The sequence below is a fragment of the Scardinius erythrophthalmus genome (assembly GCF_964197995.2).
Source record: "Scardinius erythrophthalmus genome assembly, chromosome: 5".
Lineage (NCBI taxonomy): Eukaryota > Metazoa > Chordata > Actinopteri > Cypriniformes > Leuciscidae > Scardinius > Scardinius erythrophthalmus.
In genome coordinates this window covers 3,910,598-3,928,335 of record NC_138225.1, presented here as the reverse complement: position 1 = coordinate 3,928,335, position 17,738 = coordinate 3,910,598, and the positions used below count along the sequence as shown (strand labels likewise).

Genomic DNA, 17,738 nt, shown 5'->3' with positions numbered 1-17,738 from the left:
AGGGTGAACGCAAGACTCAAAAATGCTTCAGGAATATGCACCTGATCCCAGAGGCTGGATGTACATATTAGTTTCATCTGTTAAGGTACACATCCAAACATAAAACGTCTAAAGTTAAAGGAATAGTCCACCCAAAACAAAAATGTCATTATTTACTCACCCTCATGTCGTATGCTGTTTTATTTCCTAGAGAAGAGAGGAAAATTTCAGTGTATAACACCTTCAATTTGGGGTTGTCCTCACTCAAATGTATCACGAATATAGTGCATAAAGTTATTATTATGGTGCTTTTTACAGCATTTATGATAAGAAACATTGGTAACACTTTACAATAAGGTTGATTAGTTAACATTAACTAATAATGACCTGCACCTAAACATCATTTATTAATCTTTGTTAATTGCAACATTTACTAACACTTTATTAAAATTTTGTTAGCATTAGTTAATGTGCTGTGAACTAACATGAACAAACAATGAACATCTTTATTTTTAATAACTAACATTAACAAAGATTAACAAATACAGTAACAAATGTATTGCTCATGGTTAGGTCATGTTAGTTAATACATTAATGTTAACTAATGAAAAAGTGTTAATGAAACGTTTAATATTTATATAATACATTATCATAATAATTTATTATTTAATTTATATATTAAGTCAATATAATAATGCAAAAAAGATTAACCAGGATATTCTCTCTTTTTTTTTTTTTTATTAACTAAAAAAAACGTTTACGTTCCTTGGTAGAAAGAAAGTCTCGCAAGTCTTAAACAACATGAGGGCGAGTGAATGACGACCCCTTAAATTTTAGGGTGAACTGTTCCTTTAAGACTGCAAACCATGTGATCATTAAGCATAAAGCATGTTCATATGCACGCTTTCGCACACAGACACAACACACACACACACGCGCGCTGCTATGCATGAGAGATCTTTGTAAGAGTTTGCTAACATGAGGGATTTGAATCAATGGTTGTTTAGTGTCTTTATGGAAGTGAGCAGGAGGGAGAAAAGGAAGGTGTTCATTCTCCCGGCACCATGTCTTTATGATGTCTCATAATGTGCTGGTTTTTCTCCGAAGGTCTCCGGAAGCCCTTCGAGCAGTACTGACAGCGGTGAGGATAGTCTTTAGTATGGATGGAAATAACGTGTCTTTTGAAGCCAGACGCGTCTCCCGTGCTGTAGTCGCAATACTGACACTGATACACACGCCTTTCCCGCGGACCCTTGGAGCCAATGGCTTTCTTTACCGAGGGCGCCGCTAACTGCGCCGCCCCTATAGTCCTCTTGGGGGCGCTCTTTTCTGTGGGCGGGGCTTGTGGTGGCGACGACTCGGAAGTGGGCGGAGTCGGTTGTTGTGGCGTTTGTTGTTGCTGCTGTTGCTCCTTCGTGTGAACGGATAAGATGTGCCGGCTGAGCACGAACGGATCAGCGATCTTAAAGTTGCAGTGGCGGCACTGGTGCAGTTTCTTAGCTTTGTGCGACGCGGAGTGTTTCTTAAGCTCGGACGGCCGGTGGAAGCCTTTCCCGCAGATGGCGCACTTGTGCGGATAGTCTTTAGTGTGCACGGAAATGACGTGCCGTTTCAGGTCGCTGGAGTTGGAGCTGCGATGGTCGCAGTGGTTGCACTGGTGTCCGCGAGCGTCCTCGTGTGTCGTGGCGTGTTGCGTTAGCTCGTCCTCCTCGGCGAACGTTTGACCGCAGCGTTCGCAGCGGAACGGAAGCTCGCGGCTGTGCTTCGTTTTCACGTGCGTTTTTAGGTTAGACGAATCGGCGGATTTGTAATCGCAGTACATGCACGAGTACGGCTTCTCGCCGGTGTGCGTGCGCATGTGTTTTTTTAGCTCCGACGGGTGGCGGAAACCTTTCCCGCATTCCACGCATATGTGCGGGAAGCTCTTACTGTGAACGGCCAGCAGGTGGCGATTGAGCAGCCCTTGCTCGGCAGTCTCGTAATCGCAAAACTTGCATTTGTGTGTCTTTGCCGTGGCGGCAGGAGGAGAAGGCGACGCGATTGCCGTGGGCGTTTTCTGTTCGCGGTGGTGGTGCTGGAGACGGTGCGAGAACAGCGCCGCCTGCTGGTGAAACTCTTTACCGCAGGTCTCGCATTCGAACGGCGCTTTGTTGCTGAGCGCGTGGACCTCCATGTGGTTGTGCAGACTGGCTTTTTTGTTGGTGGTGAAGTCGCAGTCCGTGCACTGGTACTTCTTGCGACTCAGCACGTCCTGGTGGTGGTTGCGCGTGTGTCGCTTCAGGAAGCCGCGGGATTTGAACTTCTTACCGCACAGCATGCAGGGGTAGACCGTCAGAGGCTGTCCGTACGGGCCGATGATGATCGCTGGGGAGGAATGAGAGATACGGACAGTGAGAGGATGAAGGAAAATCAGTTTTGTAGCCAATAGCTGATATTATGCATATAGAACTAAAACTATTAAAAGAAGCATTTATGTTAATTGAAATACATTTGAAGTAAAAAATATTAAATTCAATTCACATTTATTTGTATAGCGCTTTTCACAATACACCGTTTCAATGCAGCTTTACAGAAAATGGTCTACATTATACTTTAGTGATCTGTTATGAGAGGTGACTGTCTAAGTTATGTATTTTCGAAATGTACATATACAAATCACAGTTAGCTAAAACATTTATTAATTTAAACAATGTAAGAATTTAAGGCAGAAACAATGAGCTCATTGATATATGCATTAGATGAAATACAAACTGAATAAAAATGTTGCCTTGGCACTTAACTGAAATGCATTTAAGTTGAAGAACTAAAATTACTAACTGGAAACTGGAAATAAATAAATAAATAAATAAATAAATAAATAAATAAATAAATAAATAAATAAATTAATTAATTAAACAGTCATATTTTAAAAAAATGAAAAGAAAAGACAAAATGAAAAAAATGAAAACTGAATGTGTGTGTGTGTGTGTGTGTGTGTGTGTATATATACACACATACAGTATATATACACACTAAATACAACATACAAATTAATGATGGCAATTATTTACTTTAATTCCACCAGAAACCTTTTGAAAACCTTTGAAAACATGTTAGTTACAAATGCCAATGGTCTTATTTTTTCAACATCAAGGTAAAAATTCAACATTTAACATCAAGGTAAAAATTCAAAGGCAAAATGTATATTTCTGCTGTGACTGGTCACATTTCTTTTAATGTCACATTTCATCATTTTGATTTCACTAGATCATTTTAAATTGTCCCGCAGTGCAATAGATAAAAGTATAAATGACTACAGTAATAGTTAAAAAACTTGAAAAAAAATGCTTTTTAAAGAGTTTCAGTGCATTACATTATAAGACATTTCAGGTATTGAGCGATTTTGACACTGTTAAGACTCTCATATGCTCCAGCCACACAAAATATTTATTTATTTATGAATGATTTCTACTGATAACCTTCTCAATGTTAAGTGTATATTTTAAGTTGCTTGGAGAATTTTAAGTAAACATTTAAATGAACTTTATTGAATGAATAGAGAATTCAGACGCTAAATCTGTTGACTACTTATCAGGATCATAATAGGGCTATTAAACCGCTGAAAAACTAAATTCAATGGGTTTTTTTTACTTATATTATGCCTTTTAAATTAAAATTTAACTTAATATTTCAGTTAAGAGAAAAATCTCCTGAGGCCACAAGAGGGCGAAATGAGCAAAATATTAATGAACCACATTAAATTGTTTATTTTAAGCAATTAAATAATATGGCTGTCTGTAAAAAGTACATAGCATTTATAATGCTATATAAATTGCATAAACAATAATGAACAAAACAGCATATTTTAATACAAAAAGCCAAAGCGCTGATCTAGTGCTTGTTTACATAGAAAACAATGGAAAAGTGGTGCAGAAAATGTGTTCTGTGTGAACGGCTTGGTTCTGGTTTTGACGTAACCAAGATCTTCTCTGCATTGAGCTTCTCTATTTCTGCAATGTTTTGAATGAACAACGCATCAGCGCCACATCTAATGGGTTCAACAGGACAGGCAAACAAAAACATTAAACACAACGATGACTTTTGCAACATCATCACATCTCGTGCGCCACTGATAATTCTGCCTGATGCACACCTAAAGTTCAAATGCACCGTGTTTGCATATGAATGTGGATTTTTATTTTACATTTGACAAATATTCGAAATTCGGATTTTAATTTGGCAGCCCTAAGTCATAACAACAACTAAAAAGCTAAGATTTTTCTCCCTATAGTGACTTCAATGGGGGTTGAAGGTCCAAATGTGAGTTTCAGTGCAGCTTTAAAGGCTCTACACGTTCCCAGCCGAGGAATAAGAGTCTTATCTAGACAAACCATCATTCATTTTCTAAAAAACAACCAAAATATATATACTTTTTAACCACAAATGCTGGTCTTGCACTAGCTGTGATGTGCCACGCATTATGTAATCACGTTGAAAGGTCACGCGGAAGTACCGAGCTAGTGTTTACAAAGTGAATGTGCAAAGACTAAGTCAAATGCCCTTTAAAATAAAATAAAATAAAAATACAGGATGATTTTAAAGTTGGAGAAGAAAATGAAATTAGTTTTTCGGCCAACCCTACATTTTTGAATGGGAACAAGCGTGACCTTTAAACATGATTTTTTTATTTCTCTCTCTCTCTATATATATTATTTATTTATTTATTTTTTAAATGGCCGATGGTTTGTCTAGATAAGACTCTTATTCCACAGCTGGGATCGTGTAGAGACTTTGAAGCTGCATTGAAACTACAATTTGGACCTTCAACCCGTTGGACCCCATTGAAGTCACTATATGGAGAACAATCCTGGAATGTTTTCCTCAAAAACCTTAATTTCTTTTCGACCGAAGAACGAAAGACATGAACATCTTGGATGACATGGGGGTGAGTAAATTATCAGGATATTTGAATTCTGAAGTGAACTAATGGTTTAAGCAGTTAGTGGCAGGTGAGTGTGCTAATACCTGTCTGGACCTGTCGGGGTTCAGCTCGCCGCCTCTTGCCGTGTTGCCGGTTGAGTTTGTCCAGTGCATCCGACTCGTCGATGTGCAGTAACGCGCTCGCTGCTCCGTTGCGGTTCTCACAGCCCTCGTCCGCACCTGCTTATGACAGACACATCAGCATATTCAAGAATTATTTATGATTAGAAGAAACATCCTAATGAATGCAAGATCACAACGGTATTGTCCTTCTAAAATGCTGATATCAGTCAACCACTACAATCTAGACAACATGAGTGTGTGTTTCTGCAACCCAGTTTCTACTTCCAAACATAAAAAGCTTTGAATGCCAGAAAAAATATGCATAATTAAACTCAGATTAACCAGCACTTCCATCACATTTGATATGAATGTTTCTAGTGTTAGTCCAGCACATATAAGAAAGGGTATTTGATGACAATATCAATTTCTCGATTTTAATTGGCTCTCATTTTGATGAATTGATATTCCAAGAATCTATCTTTTATTCTATGCTGTTTTCAGCTGATGCGCGAACATAAACATTATGTGTCCATCCAATAAATCAAAAATATAATTTTTGCTTTGTTACTTTTGATATTAAAAAAAGTATTTCAAATTCCGTCAGTTTTATAACGAAATTCAAACAATAAATGTCATCATGATGTTCTTTAATGTGGTGTGACACTTTACCCGTTTAATATCTTCTTTATTTAACGAATGTTTAAATTAGGGGTGGGAATCTCTAGGCACCTCACGATTCAATTCGATTATGATTCAGAGGGTAACGATTATCGATGCATCTTTTTTTGTGTGTGTGTGACTACTTGGTACTTTTTAAAGCAAAGTATTTATGATGACCCATAAAGAATTTACTTCCAATACTTCCTATATTCATTTTATTAATAAAACAAATGGAAGTGATTTGGCAAGTCAACTGTAAGGTTACATTTGCCAGCATATGTCCCAACATTGCTGAGAACCAACAGGAAAATAAACATGTGCATGTACTAGCAGCGTACTTGTAGTAAATGAATTCAAACTTCAGCATATTCTGAATCTCTAGCATTTAATAATAGACTTCTAACCAACATCCTCCTGTTATTTCCAATGAGCAATATATTCCTTCAGACAAGAAACAAAAAAACATTTTGCTGTAACAAAAATCACAAACAGTTTTCGTTCAAAAGCATAGAATTATGTACCAGAAGCTCTCATACAAACATAATGCTTGTGGACTTATGCATATTCTAAATAATTAGTTACAAACAAAGCCGCTTTTATACACAACTATAAAGAGTTATGACTTGAAATGTTTGCTGTATACCACAATCAAAAACAGCTTATACAAAAAAAAGTGATGAACATCTGCAGAGAGCACAGTCAAAATGTAACTTTTTATGACTGGCATTGCACTGATACAGACTGTGAGTGTGGAGAGCAGTATGACGTACGTATAACAGATCGGTTTACAGTATATTGATGTGAAAACTAAACAATACAGAAAGCAGCTCTCATACAAAAAATACTAAATAGGTCAAAATGAAATTGCCAATTTTCCATACTTTAGTTTTTAATGAAGAGGGTGCCGTCTGAATTTGGCGCACTGCACGTCCGCTTTAGAGTTCCGCCTTTTGCATTCCGTCAATATTACGTTATTAGAAAAAAATAAAAATACAATTTTTTAATCGATTTTTGACATTTGTGAATTGATTCAAAATCGTCCAAGTCCGCATCGCGATGCATCTAAGAATCGATTTTTCCCCCACCCCTAGTTCAGTCAATGTTTAAATCTTTATATTTAAAACAATTAATTGGAGTAAAAACAAATAAAAAAGTTGTTATTATTATAGAGACATTATAAAAACTGTTGTAAATATGCTATTTAAATGTTTGTATACAAACCAGTTTTTATTTGACCGTTTATTATTATATCTAAAAATAAATGGCAATTGAATTTAGTAGTTTAGACTTTTTGTTCATTTTAAACTTTTAATATTATAGAATTATACCAAACGACAGGGTTCCCCGTATAGTTTGCAACATTAGTTGAGATTATTTTCCGTAGAGAAAAATTGTCATGTACTGTACCTGATATACATTCAAATTAATCAAATGGAGAATGAAACAAATCATGAGTCAATAACCCAGCCCTACATTTCAGGATTCCTGTGTGCATGCATTGTGTTGTTTGTAGTCAATAGACACAGGCTTATTTAAGTTCCCGTTTTACTACATGATCTGGGGGTTTGTAGTGTCAGTGACATGAGGAAGCGTTTCGAGTGTCCTGACCGTATGCCGCTGCCCACGCAACAGGCATGAAGTCCTTGCTCAGCGCAGTGCCATCATACGGCCTGTCATGAGGAACCGGCTCCTCGCCTCCAACCACCACCTCCATGTACACCTCGTCCGAGAGCTTAGAGCCTCCTGCACACACACACACACACACACACACACACACACACACACACACACACACACACACACGCACACGCACACGCGCACACACACACACACACACACACACACACACACACACACACACGTCAAGCTGATGCTCAGACCCATCGAACCAAACAGAAACAATCACCTAAATATTCAATAACAGTGTCGAAAATTAAATAATAATGTTGGCAAAGACATCATCCACATAAGTAGCATGTTTCATGCCAATTCAGTCCTTCAGTTTCATCTTTGAAAACATTAGCTTAGTAAATCAAACAGGAGTACGTTTGGGACAATAATAACTGGTTTGACAAGTTCCCAGAAAGTTACATAATTTGACTTTTGCAGAACAGAAAGAATGAAGCAATTTGAGCAGAAACTAAGAGGCTATTTGAGCGTTTGCAGCCAATAATCAACGAATCGTGTTATGAAGAGAGACGGGCGGCATTACTAAAACCTTAAATCACAGTGTGAATTGCTTTATACCAGTAATGCTATACATCACAATATAGTTATTTATGCTGGAAATTTAAGTACTTAAAATATTATATTAAATAAAATAGCTTTTAATACAAAATTGTATTAAATAATCATGTTTGAAGGCCTATTTTGGGATAATCCAGTGAAAGAAATACTGAAATAATGTTAACTGGAAAAAAAAAATATATATTTTATGCCAGTTAGTTATCTAGGCAATTATTTTTAGTTTGTTGAATTACTAAAATTACTAAAACTGAAATAAAAATAAGAACTAAAGACATAAAAAAACTAGTAAAATAGCCTGTTGTAAGCATGTCCATTTATTGTTATATTAACATGCTAAGTAATGATTTTGCTCAGCAACCATAAACAACAAAACTTTGTGTTGAGCTTAACAACACCTCATATATTCAGTGCTTGCAATTATATCTGCCTCGGTATAAACGTCAGACCAGATGCCACATTTCTACTGTTGCATTGTGTATACAGTCATGCCGCCCAGTCCTACTGTATACTGTATACGTCAAAGATGCGTTTGATAAGCGGTCTCTCACCATCAGTCTGTGTATGATGACCGTCTCCCACAGACATGTAGACCATCTTCTCTCTCAGCGGCCGAATCACAGGCTCAGCCAGAGCGACGGCCTCATTCTCACTGAGGTCCACCGTCTCTCCTGCACACAAATCAAGCATCAGACAATTACTCACCACTCTGGTGTTATTAAAATGACACACAGAACCCTGGATCACGTCACCAGTCTCGAGTCGCACGGGTATATTTGTGGCAATATCCAACAATACATTGTATGGGTCAAAATTATCCATTTTTCTTTTATGCCAAAAATCATGAGGATATTAAGTAAAGATCATGTTCCATGAAGATATTTTGTAAATTTCCTACCATAAATATATAAAACATGTATTTTTGTGAGTGAATGCAGCACAATCGCCAACATAAATGAACAACTTTAAAGGAGATTTTCTCAATGTTTAGATTTTTTTGCACCCTCATATTCCAGATTTTTAGGGATGCACTGTGTTTACCAAAACGTATGTTTTCAGTAGTGTAATTGAACTCTGCATGCTGCTTTAACATCACCAACTGTTTCAGTCAGCCCTCCAAAATTATTTCAGCTTTTTGATGTTTCGGACGTGTATTTTCCGATTGCTGAAATTTGCATCACTAGGGCTGTGTCCGAAATCTCCCCCATACTGGAAAGATGAATGTGTATTTAAATTGGGTCATTTATGTAGTAGAAATGTGAAATTATTTTAGAAGTTGGTGCCTTCTAGACTGAGAAAAGCCAGGAAATGTATTTTTGGCTCATGTGGATGAAAGACGACAACTCCCAGAATGCACTTGCTTCACTGCCCTACGAGAACACGCCCGAGACAAGCCTACCGGTTACAGAGGGCAGTGTCGGGAGAAATGACACAGCTAGGCTACTAGTCGACTCGAAACTGAAAAGACGGCGTTTTATGGTGAGATCCCCCTATGGGCAGGTTGAAGACATGCGGGACGAGCTCCTCCTACTGGCTGGAGTCTCTCGCCTCTGGACACAAAAGCCTCAGATGATGATAAATGAAGATTTTTGCGTCATCTGAGGTTTTTCCAGACACACAATACAGAAATCTCTCGTCTCAGGGGGACATGAGGGAGGGAAGCACAGTCATTCGAGAATGCTACCGGGTTTCTACTGATACAAAGCTTAATGCTAATCGGTGAAGTATCCCTTTAAATATGGCACTATTTGTAGTGGTGTCCGAAACCATAGTGCATGTTATCGAGTGCACTCATTCAATCCCACAGTGCTCCGCAATAATGAGTGTACAACTGATTTTTATACATTTTCCAAACCGCTGTTCCAATGTGGCTACAGAGTAATATCATGCAGGTATAAATTCCTTTTTTAATGATTATTAAATTGTTTAATTAAGGTTTATACATGCTAGTTTCCATGAATGAGTTTAAGATAAATCTTTTCATTACAACAGGTGCTGCTAGTTTGATCAATTTCAAATAATTATTAAACAGCAAGCACAAACTATGCAAAAGTGACAGCCCTTAATTCATTCCTTCAAATGGACTATATTAGTAATGTAGAGAATAGTGAATGAAGGTATAGGAGGCGATTTTGAACAACGCATGGATTTTTTCTGATCTTTACTTGCCCTGGCAACAGTTTCAGTGGCAAAAATGAAAAATGTCTGGATGGGTCCCAACAACTACCTCACAATACGATACAATTCTCATGATCATGATGCATATCATAATTGGATCACAAGTGAAGCTGTGGCAAATGCCCAAGAAAGACCCAGCATGTCCACCAGAACAATGAATCTGCAGTTTCAGTTTGAATTTCTGTCACACGTCATAGAAGAAACTCTGATCACCACCACATCACCTCTGCTACTTCTTATTGAACTGAGGGTTTCATCATCGGCCCCTATCCAGTGATGCATTTTAAACAAAAAATATTAATAATAATTTTCCATAATTGAAGTAAAGTGGAAATCAAATGAAATAAACTATAATAAATAATAGTTTCAATATCATTTTATTTTAGTTAACATTATTTTAATTAAAGGTACAATATGTAATATTTTTGTAATAAAATATTCAAAAACCACTTCCACAGTGTGATATATTTCATGCGGTTCTGTACTTACATTCTGTACAACAAAAGTTTCCAAGGATTTGTAAATCCAGAGAAATTCCAGTTTTAAATAATGGCTCGTCCCTTGTCATTGTCGCATATCCATTATGTAATATCCGCGCTATCCTCGGTTTCCGTTTGTAGAAACCATAGATGCCTCATTAGCGGCCGTTTCAATGGGCCGCTATACGTAAGCTGCTAATGAGCATCTTTATATATATAAATATATATATCTCTTGAAAACAGCACACGTCCAAATGATCTGACGGCGCGGGCGGGTATAGATATATACATAGATGTCGCCTTGGCTACTGCAGTTCATTGGAACGAAACCGTAGCCAGGGCGACATCTATGTATATATCTATACCCGCCCGCGCCGTCAGATCATTTGGACGTGTGCTGTTTTCAAGAGATAACAACGATATAAATACTGTTCGTTTTCTCACACAAACCGCTCGTTTCGTGTCTTAGGCCATCAATGTGTACTTATGATGGGGAATTGTTTAATTTGGACGATGGGGAATTGTTTTAATTTGGACTCTGTGCTTGCTCTTTGAGACAGTGACCATCGACCTGCATTATATGACTGACAGACAAGAACGGTTTGACCTAAAAATATCAAAATTGAAACTACTGCGGAAACAAAGACACCTACATCTTGGATGCCCTTGAGGTAAGCTAAAACATATCAAAAATTAATTTCAAAGTGAACTATCCCTTTAAGCTGGCTGTTATTAAATCTCTTATTAAAAAATGCAACTTGATCCTAGAGAACTAGTTAATTACAGACTTATATCGAATCTCCCTTTTCTGTAAAAAATACTAGAAAAAGCAGTGTCCTCACAACTAGTGTTGTCACGATACCAAAATTATTGTTTCGATACCGATACTAAGTCAAGAATTGCGATTTCGATACTTTTTCGATACTTTTCCTGAAAAGGGAGAAACACTTTCAAATAACATTGCTGTGCTTTATTTTAAAACATAAATATATAGCAGCAAAGACAACATCGGCAGTATTGAAGGCAAAATAGTCTACAGAATATTTCGTTCTGTATTGACAGGTGCAGTATTTGAAAATCGATAATATTTTTAGCGCAATTTTCCACCGGACAAAATTGCGATTGTTAACTCATGATTTCTGTTCTGTCTGTGCGCACCAATCTTGCACTTCTATCTTCTACTCAACCAGACCACCTAGAGACTTCGGGTTTTCGGCATTATGTTAAGGAAGGTCTAATCTCGGGAACGCACAAAAAAAATCCAGGAAAAGATTTACTATCTCTTAGTGTTGTGATCCCATGAGGTGAGAAAATTGCGCTAAAACACTCACTGAGTTTTTATTACTTGTTTTAAATTACATTTATATCTGCATTTATGTCAAAACCTAGAGACTTTCAAACATCAAAATGTCATTTATTAATATGTATTCGTGTCAAAATGACACAGAAACATCTTTTCCAATTCTATTTTGCCTGGAAACGCTACCAACACGCTTGGCGTGTCGCGTGAAAAATAGGCGTCAGTTCTATTTCTAGCATGCACGCGTTTTCCGCACGGATCGGGCGCGCGTCACACAGGCAGTGTGCTAGCTCTAACCTGTAAACATGGGAGCCGAAATAAAAACGGACACGCCACACAGCTGAGACGCTCATGCCACGCATCCAGTGTGTCGCCGGCCTTACAAATCTGGAACGCGGTCATTCTTAGAAGTATCGATATACTAATAAATTTAGGAATCGTGACGTTTTTGAGAATCGCGATACTTTTGAAGCATCGGTGCACCGTGCAACACTACTCACAACTATGTTTCTTTTTAGAAAGAAATCTGCGATGAGCTCCAGTCAGTATTTAGACCGTTTCATAGTACTAAAGCTGCGCTCGTTAGAGTCACAAATGATTTGCTCTTATCGTATGATCGTGGTTGTATCTCTGTATTAGTGTTACTGGATCTTAGTCTTGAATTTGATACTATCAACCACAACATCCTTTTGAATAGACTCAAATTAGATTGGCATTAGTGGAATTGCATTGACATGGTTCAAATCATACTTATCTGACTGTTATCAATTTGTAGCAGTAAATGAAGAGATGTCTTATCGATCACAAGTTCAGTATGGAGTACAGCAAGGCTCAGTACTAGGGCCGTTGCTTTTCATCCTGCACATGCTACCCTTGGGAGATATCATTAGGAAGCATGGCATTAGTTTTCACTGTTATGCTGATGATACTCATCTCTATATTTTTTGCGCCCTGATGAAACAAAGCAATTCACTAAATTTATGGAATGCATACTTGATATAAAAATTTTGGATAGTTAGATGAATAGTAATTTCCTACTAATTATTAGACACAAAACTTCCTCACACAATAATCTAGAATACTGTCTAACACTTGATGGCTGCTCTGTTAAGTCTTCGTCGTCGGTTAGGAACCTGGGTGTGCTCTTTGATACCAATCTTTCATTTGAAAGCCACATTTCTAACATCTGTAAAACCACAATTTTCCATCTTAGAAATATATCTAAACTACGACATATGCTATCAATGACAAATGCAGAACAGTTTAGTTCATGCGTTCATAACCTCAAGGCTATATTATTGTAATGCTATTATGGGTGGTTGCCCTGCATGCTTAATAAACAAAACTACAGCTGGTCCAAAACACAGCAGCTCGAGTTCTTACTAGAACCAGGAACCATAACCATATTAGCCCAGTTTTGTCAAGAATAAAGGTATAAATAAAAGTGACTTGACAATGAAGTACTAGAATGACTAAACAATTAAAGCTAAACGGAAATATAAAAGAACAAAAACTAATAAAAAAAATTACAAAAGCACATTAAATTACTAAAACGTTTTAATATAGTTCTGAAAAGAATAAAAATGGAAAAATAAAACTTTTAAAAAATTAAAACATTGAAAAAAAAAACTAAAATTAATAAATAAATAAATAAATGCCAATTCAAAATATTAGCCAAAACTATAAAAGTATATAAATAATACAAAAGTAACACTGGCTCAATCTCTAGTAGACACTGGACTCACCAAGGTCGTCCTCTCCCGAGTCTGCTTTAAAGATGTAAACTTTAATGACTTCCTGTCCGTCCTCATCTTTCTCCACCTCCTGGTCATCTATCGCTCCCTCTACCGTCACCTCCTCGCCGTCTCCCGACACCATCTTACCAGCGTCGTCCACTACACGAAGGAAGGAAGACCAACATTATGAACAGATCATTCGTTTTATGACAGAAAAACTAATGAATGGAAATGAATGAAACAAACAAACAAACAAACAAACAACTGACTGAAATGAACAGCAAATAAACTCAGCTAAGCGAATGAACTAGTTAACCAATAGAATAAATTAATTAGATTGAAACAAATGAATAAATGAATGAACAAACAAAAAAAAACTGATTGAATAAATAAATGAACAACAAAAACTAAACTAGCTAGTTTAGTTGTTTATTCATATTATTTGATTCTGTAATTCATATTAGTTTAGTTGTTTATTCATTTTATCATATTATTAGTTGTTTATTTCTATTATTTAGTTATTTATTAATTTAGCTGTTCATTTATTCGTTCACTAGTGAGAAACAAATTAATTAATTAATGAACAAAAGAACTGATTGAATAAACAAACAATGACAAATAAACTGGACACTTACTGAGTGAACGAACAAATGAGTGAATGAACTAGTTAACTAATAGAATAAATGAATTAGAAACAAATGAACGAATAAATTAAGGAATTAACAAAAAACTGATTGGAATAGATTAATAACGACAAATAAACTGAAAACTAAGTGACTGAATGAATGAACTAATTAATCAACAAAATGAATGAACGAATCGATGAACGAATGTATGAATGAATAAAGTAAAGAAAGTGAATTACAGGAGATCATCAGGTAGTCTCCGCAGCTGTCCGAGTCGTGTTCGGGGTCCAGGCCGTCCTGCTCTCTCCCTTCCGCCACCAAAACATCCTCAGTCATCTCTGCCATGGCAACACCATCCTCCTCCTCCTCCTCCAGTGACATCACACAGGTCTCCACGGCAACGCCCTCGTCGTCATCGCAGTGCACATACTCGGCAACCACGTCCTCGACGGCGTCCTGGATGACGAGCTCGTCGGAGGAGAAGCCCTGAACCGACCCCCCCTCCCCCTCCACCTCAGACACCAGCACTGTCTCCTGCAGCTCCACCACATACTCCTCGTCTCCAGCACCCCCCTCGCCTGCAACACACACACACACACACACACACACACACACACACACACACACACACACACACGTGCACTCGCTTAGTAAGCCTGCCAAAACTACTGCTAACTGAGTCAAAGAAGTTTGATCACTAAACCACAATTCATAATGACCAACTGAAATGGTTAACCACAGGTTACTAGATTTCCCCAAAAAATACATATTCATAAAATAAATATTATATATTTAATAATGAATAATAATATTTATTATATTATTATTACTACTACTTTTAATTGTTGTCTAATGTTTTTATTACAAAAAAAGCAGACATAAAACTATTTATATATATATATATATATATATATAAACATGTAATACACTATAAGCATAAATATATTTCTAATTAATATTATAAAAATATTTTTTTGAATTTGATAATATTTTAATTAAATTGAATAATAAAAACATTAGATGACAATAACAACATAACATACATTTTTGTAATAATAATAATAAACAATATTATCAGAATAATATTATCATAAAATATATATTATTTACCATTTTATATCTGCTTTTCTACATATATGTCATTATTTAATACATATAAATGTATATTTATAATATACATTTATATACATAATATCTTTTTTGTTATAATTATATAATTGTTTTAATTTAACTGTTTAAAAATATATAATTATTATAATTAATTATGATGATATAAACTATAGATTGATTTAATAATATTTATTAAAATATATTTTTGAGTTGTGGCATTTGATGTTTTTAATTTAAATAATGAAATATAATAATTTATAAATATTTCAAATATAAAAGTATATTTATAATTGTATATCTTTAACTATATATATATCATTTTTATTTAATAACACAAAAAATGTATTATGATTATAGTTATAGTTATACAAAATTCTAGATTTTTCTTATTTATGCAATCATATTCATGTCACATATGCCATCGATATGCTAGTGTACATCTAAAAGTTTACAAATTGTTTTCATACAAATTTCAACTTAATAATCTTTCTCTAATGTGAACAAATGATCTCTAGAATGAGAATGATGCAACATTTGCATTATGAAAGAAATAACCTTAGAAAGGACAGAGGTCTGGTGTGTTTATTACCTGAGCCATGCAGTATAATCTTCGGCTCCTGGGAGCGGAGAGCAAGCCTTGTCACCTCCTCATCCATCGTCTTTATTCTTCATTGGCCACGGCACAACTAACACAACAAACAACACATACAATTAATAATTTAACCAAACACAAAATGACCAGCTATTGCATATGAAGAAATGAGTAAATACAGAATGAGGCCGTTGCTTTCTGGACAAGGGGGATCAAAACAATGTGAAAGGGTTCAAGAACTAGTTGTCATATTGTAAACATACAATAGGTTTAAAATGGATGTACACTTGAATAGACACACACACACACACAGGCATGCATGCAGGCAAACAGATAGATAAATATGGAGGCAGAAAGACAGGCAGACTTACGAATATGCCTAATAAATATGAGCAGATTATTGACGGACATGCATGTCCCTTAAATTTGCAAATGACTGCGACAAGATGAGTGACTAGGAATTAATGCAACACACATATTAGCACCAATAACTGGCTGTGCATTAGGTTTGTTATATAAAATGATGCAATGCATTATAAATACAACGCAAAATGCTTTATGCATGAGAGGAAACACATGAAGCTTCATGCAATTTGAGAATAATGTGTGTACCAGCCATAGACTGTAAAAAAAATAGGTAGCAGCGCGCGCCGAAGCTTCCCACCCCCCGCGCGCGGAGAAAAGCAGCGAAGGCTTCCTCGTATTTCAGCACCTGAAACCGGACATAAACATGGCGCCTTGTTGTGGCCATAATTTTTCCCCTTCCACTGAAAACAAAACCCCGCCATTTTGAGCCATAATACCCCGCGCGTTTAATTCCCACGCATACATATATCACACATATGCGAGCACGCGCTCTCAGCTTTGAAACAAAGGGGCGTTTAGTGTCGCGCGCCTGTGCGTGCATGCAAGAGCACTTATAAACAATAACCCTCCCCCAGTGAACAAGGCCTGAGTGCGGCCTGCGTAAAGGCCCGGGGCCCGGCGGCCAATCCGAGGCCTCGCGTCTCCAGCAACATAATGCAACAAAAACGTGCAATTTCAGTGCATTAATCCAGCGTGCGCGTGCAACGAGCTTGCGGGATAAACATCGCGCGGTCTGATTCACCAGTACACGCGCGCTTACCATAGATCAACGCACGGGGCGGCCTCCAGATTTTCCCCGGGCAGGCAGGCCGTCGGATTCCCCCAGACTCGGGCAGGGTTGGATCGGGAGTTAGCGGGCGTTGGGCGGGCCGCGGAGTGCGCAAGGAGGGCGGAGCTCCACACACACACACACACGCTTCAGCCCGCAGCTTCTCCACAGCGCGCGACCCGCCGTCAACGCGACACGTCACTGCGCAGAGTCGCAGGAAAACGCGGAAGGCCGATGATGAACAACCGTTTACCCAGCGAACGCGAAGCTAACAGAGACAATTCCCCATGCAAAGTGCATAAGCATGTTTTAAACTGACTGTTTAACCTTGGCTGACCGACGAATTCATGTTAAAGATGTATGTTTTCCATTGTTGGCCTTTAAAAGTGCCCACTGGTTGGGTCATCCCATTCCCATGCACTGCGTTTTCATGCCCACTGGGACCCAGGAAGTCTCCAGTTCTAGAGCATATTCTTCAGACCTTTCCAGAGACACCAAATGTTCGGAAATTTCACCATAACAGTAACTCCCTTAGTCTTTAAAAATGTCCAGATATTCATTTAGTCATCAAATTTAGCACTCTTATTGAAATATCATATTTTGGAATTATAATTTAAATCTGACAAATTTCCTAATTGTTTGTCATCAATCATCATCTCATGAAAATGTTATGGGGT

At 37.2% G+C, this 17,738-nt stretch overlaps 1 protein-coding gene across 1 annotated transcript; it reads right to left on the bottom strand.

Annotated features, from left to right (window-relative positions):
• Positions 1-721: 721 nt before the first annotated feature.
• LOC308691103 (zinc finger Y-chromosomal protein 1) lies at positions 722-17,497 on the bottom strand. The gene is made up of 8 exons (XM_081366002.1): positions 17,053-17,497; positions 15,924-16,020; positions 14,464-14,802; positions 13,608-13,757; positions 8,457-8,576; positions 7,270-7,404; positions 4,984-5,118; positions 722-2,343 (listed from the first exon to the last, which is right to left on the bottom strand). The coding sequence occupies exons 2-8, from the start codon at positions 15,988-15,990 to the stop codon at positions 1,028-1,030; spliced, it is 2,262 nt and encodes a 753-aa protein (XP_081222128.1). The 5' UTR covers positions 15,991-16,020; positions 17,053-17,497; the 3' UTR covers positions 722-1,027.
• Positions 17,498-17,738: the final 241 nt, after the last annotated feature.

What these genes read in the sequence shown, in the direction of transcription:
- LOC308691103 (XM_081366002.1), bottom strand. Translation starts at nt 15,990, where the DNA reads ATGGATGAGGAGGTGACAAGGCTTGCTCTCCGCTCCCAGGAGCCGAAG. An exon ending in AGACTACCTGATGATCTCCT is followed by an intron (nt 13,758 to 14,463) that starts GTAATTCACTTT and finishes TCCTTCGTGTAG; the next exon opens with TGGACGACGCTGGTAAGATG. An exon ending in TGCGTGGGCAGCGGCATACG is followed by an intron (nt 5,119 to 7,269) that starts GTCAGGACACTC and finishes TGTCATAAGCAG; the next exon opens with GTGCGGACGAGGGCTGTGAG.